The sequence below is a fragment of the Diabrotica virgifera genome, chromosome 3 (genome assembly GCF_917563875.1).
Source record: "Diabrotica virgifera virgifera chromosome 3, PGI_DIABVI_V3a".
Classification (NCBI taxonomy): Eukaryota; Metazoa; Arthropoda; class Insecta; order Coleoptera; family Chrysomelidae; genus Diabrotica; species Diabrotica virgifera.
Window position 1 is genome coordinate 167221569 of NC_065445.1, and position 13310 is coordinate 167234878.

Genomic DNA, 13310 nt, shown 5'->3' on the forward strand with positions numbered 1-13310 from the left:
AATTAAAACAAGCTGACTTCAATATTTTGACCACTTCATCACATCTTTTAATAGCTTCAGCCTCACTTGAAAATCCAGTAATGAGATCGTCAACATAAAAATCTCTCAGAATAATTTCACTTGCTTCAGGAAACTTGATTTTATTATCAAATGACAATTGCTGGATACACCTAATGGCTAGATATGGCGCACTGGCAGTGCCATATGTTACGGTTTTTAAATTATAAATTGAAATTGGCTGAGAAGGACTACTATTCCTCAAGACAATTTTTTGCATTCTTCTGTCATCGGGATGAACAAGTATCATCCTATACATTTTGCTGATGTCGGAAACAACAACAACTGCATGTTGTCTAAATCTAATCAAAATACTCAAAATATTATTTTGAATTGCTGGTCCTGAATATTGGATATCATTCAATGACTTCCCATTAGTCGATGGGGCAGAACCATTAAAAACAACACGGAGTTTGGTTGTCAGGCTTTCATTTTTGATAACACCATGATGTGGTAAAAAATAATTAGGTTCTGTGGTGCCTTCCGCATCTAAATTATAATCAATTGACATGTGATCTAAATCTAAATATTCTTTCATGAAATTTAAATAACCATTTTTAAGTTCGGGACATTTCTTAAATCTATCCTCTAAATACAATAATCTTTTAACAGCTAATTGTTTAGAATCGCCTAGGACAGAAGGATGTTCCTTCCAGGGAATTTTAACAATAAATTGACCAGTTTCTGATCGAGAAAATGAATTTTTAAAATGATTTTCAACATAAACATCATCCTTTGAATAAGAAATATGAGACTTTGGCTCTTCAACAGACCAAAATTTCTCTAATTGTAAATCATCACTACTAAATATTTGTGAAAAATGACATCTAATATGATTTTTTGTTGGATATGGAACTTTACCAACCACAATATAACCAAAAACAGTATTTTGGAGGGAGGGTAAATTCTTTCCAAGATCTATGCGACCATCTAACATTATATCCCAAAACAAACTAGCATCAAGTAACATATCTACCTTACTGCTTACATTAAATGAATCATCTGCCAAAGTTATATTAGGGGGTATTGAGAAATTTGAGACATTAAAAGTATAAGTTGGCAAATTCTCAGTAATCTGTTGCACCACTATGCAATGTAAATTTGACTTAAAATTGTTTAATATAGAACCAATTTTTAATTGACATTTTTTATTTAAAGATGAAACGGAATTATTAATTCCTGAAACACAAATATTTACTCTATTTGTGTCTAAATCGAGTTTACTTAGAAAATCCTCTGTAATAAAACATGATTGGCTCCCTGAATCTAGGATTACTCGTGCGATATGAGTATTTCCGTATCTATCATATACTCTAACTTTAGCAGTACTCAACAGTACATAATCATTATTTGAACAATTATTTTTTAAAACAATCTCATTTCTATTAACATTATTTTCTGAAGTATTAGTTGACAACTTAACTTTATTTGGTTCATTCTCGGAATCATTGTTCGGGTTGAAATTATTTGAACTGTTGTCTTTAACATGAATATCAGATGGTTTATTTTCATGTAAAAGAGAACTGTGTTTGGCTTTACATATCTTACAACCGAACGATTTACATTGTTTGTAGGAATGTCCGGTACATAAACAATTTCGGCATAAATTTAATTGTTTTATTTTATCCCATCTTTGGGTTACTGAAAGTTTAAGAAATTCTTCACATAGGTAAATCAAATGATTTTGTTTACAAAAATTACAACTTCTGCTTTTACTAGTTAGCAGAGATCTAGAGCGTTTATCTTGGTAATTAGATTTATAATCCGGTTTTGTCACATTGCTTAACTCTATAGTTTCCAAAAAATCAGCACGATTCTTCAAGAATTCAAGAAATTCGTTTAAACTTGGCAAATAATTATCTATTTTTCTTTTTTCCCATTCCCTAGAACTAAATTTATCCAATTTACCACTTACCAAATACACCATAATAGCATCCCAATGTTCAGTCGGTAGTTGAAGTGATTTTAAAGCGAATAAATGCTTTTTAACTGAATCTATCATGCTTCTAAAACCTAATGCAGATTCTTTATTTAAATTTTCAATCTCAAAAAGAGCTTTTAAATGATTGTTTACTAACATCCGAGAGTTGTCAAATCTGTTGCATAGAGTCTGCCATGCAGAATTGTAATTTTGTGCAGAAAAATCTAAACTTTGTATAATTTTCAATGCATCACCTTTTAAACTCGCACGTAAATAATGATATTTTTGAATATCTGCCAATACTTTATTATGATGAATTAACCCTTCAAAAGTATCTTTAAACTCAATCCACGTCAAATAGTCCCCATGAAAGACAGGTAACTGAATAGGAGGTAATTTGACACCTTCTAATCCACTATATTCATGATTTATATCTAACCTTTTCGACTCTGAACTGGATGAATCGGAACATTTTCTTTTTAAAATCGTTCTTGCTTTAGACAAAGTTTTTGAAAATATAGTATCTAATCGTTGTCTGTTCGCATACTCTTGCTGAATATCTTGATCCTGACAATTTAATTCAATTGACATTTGGATTTCATCAAATTCCGTAACTAAACTTTCAGTTCTTTCAATATTCCATTCTATTTGCGAAAAATGGTCTTCGCTTAAATCATTAATCGCGATATTTGTCATCGACTCTATAAATTTAATAAAATTGTTTAATCTTTGTTCAATTATATCTCTTTTGCGATATAATTGACGAAAATCAGAAGCTTTCATAGGCATTTTTAGCTTTATATTAATCAAAATACGTAGCAAATAATATTATTTAATTGTACGAACTCAAAAATCAACGTTAAGCAATCAAGTAATAAAAGTCAAATCTAAATCTGCCTTTTATCTAATAATCAAACTTAGCCGAATATTGGCTATGGTCCTATAATCATTTATATTTAAATAAATCCAATAATAATAGCAATATCTACTAATAATAATCAGAAATCGTATAGCATTCCACAAACTAATACTCCAAATCAACTCAAATACATATTTGCATACACACAAAGGTGTACAAATCAATCTAATAAGTAATTATTTTTTAGCTAAATAAAATTATAGGTTATAAATCAACTATTCAATGCGCAAAATCAAAATTTTTAATTGAACCCCAAAATCCTCAAAAATCTAATAATTTATTGGCACTTTGTTGAAAGGAAATAAATATGAAGGATAAACAAAGAACAATCAAGATAATAAATGGAAAAACCTCACATTTAATTCAATCGGCAGAGCGGATCCAATCTGGCTGAATCATAAATTCTTCAAAAACCAATAATCTTCATACCCATCTGGATCTATTAGACCATTGTCTCAATCATCGGGTTCGATCGGACACAATTTTATGCTTCTCGGGCTCGAAGGTACCAAATGTTATGGACAAACTTCTGATAGAATGGACTGTAATATATTATATTAAAAACTTCTTGTATTCAGCTAAAAAATTTATTACAAATTGTTAAAAAATGTGATTTTATATTATGACAATCAATCTAATAATTTTAATGACAATCTGACAAATATATGTTGTGTATTTTTGATGCTTGTTTTTTCCCGTCATTGAGCAAGGGCGGAACTGTCTATCCAATAATAAATAATACTTTTCGTCCAATCTTCAATATAAACAAAATATAGAAAAACTTTTAATATTTATTCGTTAAAAAGTAATTTATCGATACAGTTAAAAGGAAGAATATCTCTCAAGTAGGCAAATTATTCTTTTTATATACCATAATATTATCTACATGAGATTTTTTTGACGTAGTGGATGTTGACACTTTTTTTTAATAAGTAAAGCCGGGATTTTACGCCCCGAAATGGTCTTTTGTGACTGATATGATTGTTTTTATTATTTTATTTTGCAAAAAACCCACAATTTAACCTTGAGAAACGATTATTTTGACCCTTCTTGGAAAACGTTATCAAAATATACAAAAAAAAATAAATTAAACTCATTTTTTGTCGGTGCTTGGTGAAAAAAATTCTTCTAATAATTTAATTTTACCTGACTCATTCATATTAACAATTCAGACATGTATCATTATTTTTAAGTAGACATATTTATTATTATGATAGTACGGGATCCGAATATAGGTCGATCTGTACCCATCTGCTTATTGGATGAAACATTTTTTTTAAAGTTCATACATAGACAAATATTTCTAGCATGGGTGGCCTATCAAAATTTTGTCATAGCTATCCTTAAGGGGGGGGGTGTAGGGGTTGAAATCAATATTTCAAGCACATTTTTTTCGAAATTATGGTAGAAATATTTTATTTTTAAATTAAATAGTTATATTCAGTACAATTCATAAAATATTAAAAAAAAATTCAAGGAAAAATATTAAAAAATAAGCCAACGGTGGCAAATTTTTAAAGAAACAATGAATTTTGCGGTGGACATCAGAACTCATCGTTAGATGATGGTAAATAAAAATTTCAAAAAGATTTTATTAGCTTATGAGTTCCTCGGGCTAATGATGTCGAGTTTTTTGGTTTTATCGGATTTTGACTGTTTGCTATAATTCAGAAGTCAAAACAACGAATTTTTTTTTGCTAAAAAGGGTGATAATCAACATATTTATTATTGGAGAACAAGCTTACGCTCTCTCCGATGAGACTCCAATTAGAGTCGAAAATCGCGATTCAGAGGGCTGGACTGCGCTCCGTATTCTAATTGAAAAATAAGATTGTTTTGCTTTCGCATTGCAACTGAATTAAAAATGAAATTTTTATTTTATTTTTATATTGGTTTTTACTCCTTTGAGTAACTAGGTCAATTTTCTCTTGGAATTTACCAGCTGAACACACAGGGTCGTGAATTGTAAGTTTTTGAATTCCCTCTTGTCTTCTTCGCTTCAGCATCCATATGGCTTGCACATTTTAGAAACCTTGGAGGTGTACCAAGGAAATGGACCAATAAGTTTTCAATTTAAAAATCTTTTAGTAATATTTTAAATATTTTTAAATATTATTAATAATGCTATTAGGATTGAAAATTTCATCCTCCATATTTATTATTGTTAAACAAAAATAAACATAAAACAAAAAATATCTCGACAGTGTTACCTCAAGAAATGTCTAAAGAAAATATATACAAAATTCCAGGTGAGTGGGTCAAGTAGTTTTTGAGTTAAAATATCTACAGGCTTAGAAATAAGCAGTTTTGAGAAAAAGGCGTTTAAAGTATTGTCAACTATTATTTTCAATTTCTTTTTTGTCGGTCAAATCGTAAAGTGATGCACACTGGAATATGTTTTTGAATAGCGGGGTAATTTACAAAAGAAAATGAGAACAGTTGTCTCTTTCTCACTATGCTCAAGCGCGCTGGTGCGAAGTTGCTGCAAAGCGAGTCAAAGGTAGGGAGGTAGGGAGATAGTGTTGAATATCCCTATCTTCGACTCGCTTTGTAGCAGGTTCGCATCAGCACGCTTGAACGTAATGAACAACGGTCAACAGCTGTTCTCATTTTCTTTTGTAAATCTTTTTTTTTTCTTAAACATTTTCTTTTTGTTCTCATTTTACGATTTGACAGACAAAGAAGAAATTGAACATAAAAGTTGACAATAATTTAAACGCTTTTTCCTCAAAACTGCTTTTCTCAAAGGCTGTAGACATTGTAGCTCAAAAACTAGTTGACCGACCCACCTGGAATTTTGTATATAATTTCTTTAGACATTCCTTGAGGTAACGTTGTCGAGATCTTTTTTATTTTATGCTGATTTCTTGTTTAACAATAATAAATATAATGATTTTCACCCTTTTTTGCAAAAAAAATCATTGTTTTGATTTCTGAGTGATATCAAAAGGACAAAAGTCACCGCAAAAATAATTATATTTTGAGGTGTCTTCAAAAATTTGTCACCGTTGGCTTATTTTTCAATATTTTTCCTTGAATTTTTTCTTGAATAATCTATGAAATATACTTAGTAAGCATATTTAATTTAAAAATAAAATAATTCTACCATACTTTAAAAAAATGTGCTTGATATATTGATTTCAACCCCTACGGCCCCCCGTAAGGATAGCTAAGACACGATTTTGATAGGCAACCCATGATATTTGTCTATAAAATCCACAAGGAAAAGAAAATGTTTTTCCTGTAGTTGGCTGTATACCATCAATCACAAAATTGGAAAAAATCCTTTGTAAAAGTATAAATTTTTTATTTAAATCCCTTTAAAGGGCTACATCACAACAAAACGTTTTCAAATTTTATAAAAAATCATCATCAGTTTTAGATAAATTGGATGCTAGCTGAGCCACAAAAGAAAAATATCCGGGTAAAAACCCTTTAAATAAAACATGTAGATGAGTTAAAAGTGCATACTTTAATAAAAAGCCTTTTATGATGGTCACATGGCAACTAGGATAATGCCGCCCTAAGGTAATGTATTAAAATTTCCCAACACGTGGGATCCAAATTGAGTTGTTTACATTTCAATGACTTAATGGTAACTCAGTTTTTCTGCAATCGGAAACGTTTTGTTGTGATGTAGCCCTTTAAAGGGATTTTAATAAAAAATTTATACCTTTTACAAAGGACTTTTTCCAATTTGTCTATGTATGAAATTTAAAAAAAAAATGTTTCATCCGGCAAACTGATGGGTACGGATTGACCTATATTTGGATCTTAGACTATGATATAAGTAGTAAGTCAATAACATGTTAAGGATACATCATGTTTATTTTAAAATATCATAAATATAAAATCAGAGTTTTGTGTTCATTTTGAGAGTAAACTGAATGTAAGACCAAATACTTAACATGTCGGGATAGTATCATGAGAATTTTTTCTTGGTTTTTTCCTCGTGATTAACTATGGAGTTACTAACACGAGAATTTTACTGTCCACTGTATGTATTTTTGAAAACAAATCATATGCTATAATTTTTCTGACTTTGAAGTAAAAGTTGATTTCATATAATCGAATGAACTATCTTCCAGTAAAGTCGTCCTAGGAACGCAATCAATAAATATTGGCAATATCAGTATAAAGTCGTCTACTTTAAAATATCTGTCTGAATTTTCAATATGAATGAGTCAGATAATATTAAATTATTGGAAGAATTTTTTTCACCAAGCAACAAAAACAAAATTTAAACGTCAAATAAATTTAATTTTAAAGTTAAATTGTGCCTTATTTCTTATTTTAAATTGCATAAGATGCCACAAGCAAATAGTTTCAGAGAGTCATCGTTATTAAATATCAATATTAGACCACATTTACCATTTAAATTAAGGATCAGAAAACATTTTAAACTCTATTGAAATTTTTAACTTTCCCTCAACACATTCAGCAAACGTAAATAATTTACCTCCCTGGTTAATACCTTTGCCTACTTTAAATTTACAACTATTATCATATCATAAATCTTAAACTAATCCACAAATATTTATAAGCAATTATAATAGAATACTTTCTTCTTTCCCTGAATATATCCAAGTTTACACAGATGCATGTAAAACAACTTCTGGTGTAGGATCATCATTATTTGTTATAAGACAGTAAAAAGTTTCAAATTGCCCACAGAATCCACTGTGATAACTGGAGCAATTTATGCAATATATAGATCTCTAAATAATTTACAAACAGTCAAAATAGATAAATTCCTTATTATTACTGACTCAATCAATCCCTTCCATAAACTATCAAAAATGTACACCTACAATCCGACAGCTAAATTAACTAAAAACAAGATGCAGCAGCTGAAAAACAAAACATTAGTGTTCGTGTGGGTACCGTCACATATAGGCATTAAAGGAAATGAACTAGCTGATCAAAATGCTCGAGAAATAGCAAATTCCCCAAATATCAGACCATTAGCAGAATATCTCAAACCGTATTTTATGTTGGGAAGAAAAATCGTCAAAGTTGAAAGAAATAAAACCAAATTTTGGACGATGGAGTAACTACTCCCCTAGCCATTTCTTTCAGGTTGTGTTAACCAGACTTCGATTAGGACACAGCAAACTCACACATAAATATTTTATGAAGAAGGAACCTCAACCAAAATGTACGAGTTGTGACGTGCCATTAACAGTGAAACATGTATTAACAGTGTGTCCCAAATATAGTGCTGAAAGAATAACTTATAAAATCCCATCAGTTATAAGGGATATTTTTAGTGACTGTACCAGTGAAAATATTGTCAAATTTTTAAGAGAATGTAACATATCGAACGACATATAATTATGTTATATATAATCATTATTGTATACAATAATCCATCCAGTAATAACCAATATGGTTGATGCGGCTGCCGTTAAATAAAGAAAAATAGATGAAGTAAACCCAGTCAATATTTAAAGAAAAATAGCTTCGGAACAATATGGTATTGTTTTATTTTACTCCATACATTATAAACTAAGCGTTTGCTAAGTTGACACATCGCCGCACACAAATGGTAATTTATTGTGTTTTTTCCTTCCTGAAGCAGTCCGTGCATGCATCCTGGTCACACTTCAACCTTTTGGCTTATAGAGTTTTCTCGGTCTCTCTATTGCAAAGTCTGCAACTGAGATCTACATTGTATAGCCCCATCGTGTGTAGGTGTCCCTTTACTGAAAAATGGAGAGTTAGGAAACCTGTAGCATTTCTGAGCTGACTTCTGTTCATTTGGCGCAGTTCCTCAGCTTTTTTCGCGCATATCTTTTGTATAAATCTCTTCCCATGCTATTGTGTGGAAAATTTTTTCCAGTATTTTTTGTGTTTTCTTCGTCACCAGCCTCTTAATCGGTCTCTGATTGTGCTTTTGGGCACGGCCAATGCCGGTTATGAACCAAAGTATCTTGTTCCTGATCCTCGTCTAGCAAGTTCCGGGGCTTTCTCATTGCCAGCGATCCCTTGATGCCCAGGCACCCACATGAGTTTTACCTCGTTATGCTCTGCCAGGGTGTTAAGTTCGTTGCGGCATTCCTATACAAACCTGGAGGATATTCTTGGGTTCTTTAAAGCTCTCAAGGCCGCTTGGCTCTTTGAACAGATACTGATTCTCTTATTAGTAAAAGGCCTCAATCTGTTTATTTTTGTATAGTGCAAAATGGCATATACCTCTGCCTGAAATACGGAGGTATATTGTCCTAGTGGAATGGAGCCGTTATAGTCGCTATTTTCACTATGTACTCCTGATACCCACCCATCTTCTATCTTGGACACATCTCTATATCAGGTGTGGCCCTCATATTTCGGATATCTGCTAGGAAAAGTATTTTAATTTCATGAATTTTATTTCATTTGAGGACTTAATGATCTGTTGTCATCTTCCATATTGGATCCCCGCATATATCCTTGATGCTGCAGTGTCGTTTATCCACTGCAATTTTAATTTAACTGCATGTGTGCGTCTGATCACCATTAAAATCGTCACCGCTCTTCTGGTTATTTGTTCTAGGTGTTGATTCTAGGTAAGCCTCGAGTATGTTATGACTCCGAGGTATTTTACCCCCCTCTCCACCTTTGGGGAAGCCCCCTTGAGTTTTACACGTCATATTTCCTTTAATTACCTCCTGCTGGTGACGGTTACTATTTTGGGTTTGTTAGGGCTTACGAACAATCCTGTCTCACGTGTCCATTTTGATACACCATTATATCCAACTGCAGCTTAATTCATCCACTCTTTTCAGACGGATGGCCCCTCTGATTGCATCGAATGGTATTGAAGACTTCCTCTATATCGAAAATGGCTCCCAACATCACCTCTTTGTTTTCCAGAACATGCTACATTCTCTGTTCCAGATGGTGCAGTGTTCTTTCTATTGATAAACCTGGCCTATATGCATATTAGTCGTGTTCTATTGGTTTTTCAACCAACATTCCATACCTAATAAATCTATCTACCAATTTTTTCAATGTCTTTAGTACAAAAGACATCAGACTAATTGCTCTAAGCAACATACTCCAGCGAAATACTTCCACGAAGTATTGTACACATTTACTTGTACATTGCTTTTTTACCTTTTTGAAAAAGTGCAGGATAATTCATGTCCATTCCCGATGTTTACATGGTTGGAATCAACTGACTTCCTATTTTATTTTGTGCTGTGTCACCATCTATTTTGCAGCTCTTTAGCTTCTACTTTTATATTTCATGATATATGGTCCTTCTTGCTGTAGAACTTCCAGTCTCATGATTCTTGTTGCTGACGCAGTGAAATGAACGTTGAAGAATTCCTCAGCGTTTCTTCACTGGTCTGTGTGTATTAGCCGGACTACATCTGGAGCATGGCGATACTGCTACTAGGTTCCTTCGAGCGAACCCTTTTGGAGTCTAGCCACTTCTAAAATATGTTCTATTTCCTAGCTCTTTTGGCTTTCCTAAGAGCTTTGTTATATTTAGTCAGAACCTTGCGCTATTTGCATTCTTCCACTCGCCTGCTCATCTTGCGGAACTGGATTATTTTCTCGCATCTCTCCTTCTTTTATCAAGTTCTTTGTTCCACCAATACACTTTCCTGTTGGAGCTCCTTGCTGTTTCGGGATAAGTTATCTTTACATGATGATAATGTTGAAGCCGGAATTCAAATTAAAGGACAATGTATCAAAAACATAAAATACGCAGATGACACGGTGGTATTCGCTGACAGTTCTGAAGCCCTCCAGATGTTAATCAACAAAATCGCAAAAGTCAGTCAGGGATACGGACTTTCACTAAACAGTAAGAAAACAAAATATATGACGGTCTCTAAGAAGGAAGAGTAATTTGGACGAATCAGTGTGAACGGTCAACAAATATAAAGAGTTAAACCGTACACCTACCTTGATACGAACGTCAATGAAAATTGGAACCATTCCATAGAAATCAAATGTAGGATAGGGAAAGCAAGATCTGCGTTTCAAAAAATAGCTAAGTTATTCAAATGTCATGATTTGTCGATACCCATAAAAATCAGGTTCTTAAGATGTTAAATATTTCCTGTACTGTTGTACGGAGTTGAGTCGTAGACTCTCAAAGACACCATCTGCAAGAAAATTGAGGCTTTTGAGATGTGGCTTTATCGTCGAATCCTGAAGGTATCTTATACTGACCACATTACTAATCAGGGTGTTTTGCTGAGAATGCGAAAGGAAAAAGAGCTGTTAATCACAACAAAAGCAGCTAAAATAGAATATCTCGATCACATCATGAGAAAGAGTGAAAGATATCGACTGCTGCAAGGAAAAGTAGAAGGAAAGCGAGGACCAGGAAGGCGAAGGATTTCCTGGCTGAAAAATCTACGAACGTGTTTCAACACAACAACCACAAATCTTTTTGGAGCAGCAGTGTGCAATTTGAGATTGTCATGATGGTCGCCAATATCCGAAACGGATAGGCACTACAAGAAGAATATATTTACATGCTTATATGACTCTATCCTGAAATGGTTCAGTACCAGCTCTATTGTGTTCCTTATCCGCTTTATAGCCCTACGAAAACTGTATGTCAGGTATGCTTGATACGCTTCCCATTAAGTTTTCCTGGGGTTTCAAAAAGTCTCTGTTCCGTGCTCATGGCCCGTTATTTCAATGCTTATGTGTGTGTGGTCTGAAAAACTCGCCTTATCTGACACATGCCAATTCTTAACGATGCTGCATGCAAATGCTGTCGCCATCATAATTTGCGATTGAAAATGAATGTAGAGGGCAGGTCGATCGCGGTGTTATATAAATGGTATAAACACACATTCAATTGAGGACCAGAACAATACCAATTTGATTTAAATATTTTAATGTACTCGTAATACAAATTCCATCAAATCAACAGCTTTCTGGTTTGTTTATACCACTTTCAGTAGTTTAAATTTATTCTGCCAGAGGCTAGATACTTTGTTTTCAATTGCGAATATTGACAATATCCTTACCATTTGCAGTTACAAAGGTAGGTTTGCAGTAATTACAGTAATAACAGTAGTAATTACTCACCTCTTTCGTTGTTTCCGGAGCTCCCCCAGCTGATGTGATGCGAATTGGAGTCACTACCAATGATTATCTGCAGTTTTTGCCTCTACATTCTCTCATCAGCTACTCCAATTTCCTTGGTGGGTAAAGATCATCATAGGGCAGGTAAGCTGTTGCGAGTATTATTTCCTTCATCCTTCAGGGTTCTTAGATGAGAGCAACATCAAACCCTTACATTACTATAGCAAGTTCCGCCAAAGCTGCCTTACTGTGCTGATGGCTGGCTTGGATCATTCTCACCTTTGCCATCTGACTCCCTTACGATCTTGAACGTTACCCTTCCCATCCTATAAAGGGCCTTGAGTTGGATGTGCTTGCCCTTCGACCTGCTCTTTGACCTTCTGGCTTTTCAGTGTCCAGTCTGTCATATTAAGTTCCATGAGGCAGATTCGTGCAAATATTATAAAAAATGCGCATTTAATGATACAAGCATATAATTTAGAGCACATATACTACACATATTATATAGGTTCAAATTTAGATATGAGGCCATCTCAGATTTTGCCTTTTACAAAAATGGCGGGCATTCAAATTGGCGACTATACATATGTGTTTAATAGCACGATATCTTTTGAACGAAAAGCCCGATTGCAACCAATTTTGCTACATAGGTTCTTTTTGTGATTTATAAGATTAATGTGATAAACTGGAAAAATCGGTTTACCAGAAGTTGTGTTCTTCCTGGTTTTTTATGTAAAAATATATTTTTAAGTTTTTCACACTGTATATATTGATTTTTTAAAAAGGTAATACTGTCATTGAAAAGTGCGTAAAAATATTTTTTAAGAAATATTTTGAACTTTTTAATTTTGTTAATTATCATTTAATAATTGCATAAGTTATCTTTACATGTATTCCTATGAGCATATTTTTCTGTAAAACTACACATTTTAAAGTAAGTCTAAGTTGGGAAAATGTTTGCAGCGAAAATTATAAATTATTATGGGTCGATGGAAGGTCCCATAATAATTACTACTTTAGCCTATCCTTTCCTGGACAAAGGCCTCCCCATGAGTTCTCCATTCTTCTCTGTTTTGTGCTATTTGGTGCCAGTTTCTCCCCATTTTTGCTTTGATGTCATCTAGCCATCGTTTTTGTGGTCTTCCTCTACTACGACTGCTCTCGCGTGGTATCCAATGTACAATGTTTCTCTTCCACGTTTCGATGTTTTGTCGTGCCACGTATCCTACCCAGATCCATTTCATTTGCGCAATTATTCCATCCATATCTACATCTTCCACTTTCATCCTGCATCGCACGTCCTCATTTCGTATATTTTTCCTCAGAGATATTCCTAACATAGCTCGTTCAATCGTCCTCTGTGTCATTCTATTC

The 13310-nt window shown here is 33.2% G+C and overlaps 2 protein-coding genes across 2 annotated transcripts in view; both read right to left on the reverse strand.

Moving 5' to 3' along the window:
* Nucleotides 1-3725, reverse strand: part of LOC114339846 (period circadian protein-like) — a 93137-nt gene extending 89412 nt beyond the window's left edge. The window contains exon 1 of the mRNA XM_050645619.1: nt 3649-3725. The gene's annotated coding sequence lies outside the window, so the exon portion shown is untranslated. The remainder of the gene's footprint in view (nt 1-3648) is intronic.
* On the reverse strand, nt 1210-2767 carry LOC126882625 (uncharacterized). Its single transcript, XM_050647599.1, has 2 exons — nt 1334-2767; nt 1210-1236 (listed from the first exon to the last, which is right to left on the reverse strand). Exons 1-2 carry the CDS (start codon nt 2765-2767, stop codon nt 1210-1212), a joined length of 1461 nt encoding a protein of 486 aa, XP_050503556.1.
* Nucleotides 3726-13310: the final 9585 nt, after the last annotated feature.

Coding starts and splice junctions, on each gene's coding strand:
- LOC126882625 (XM_050647599.1), bottom strand. CDS start 2,767: ATGCCTATGAAAGCTTCTGATTTTCGTCAATTATATCGCAAAAGAGAT. Junction 1,237..1,333: donor GAAATACTCATATCGCACGA/GTAATCCTAGAT, acceptor TTTGTGTTTCAG/GAATTAATAATTCCGTTTCA.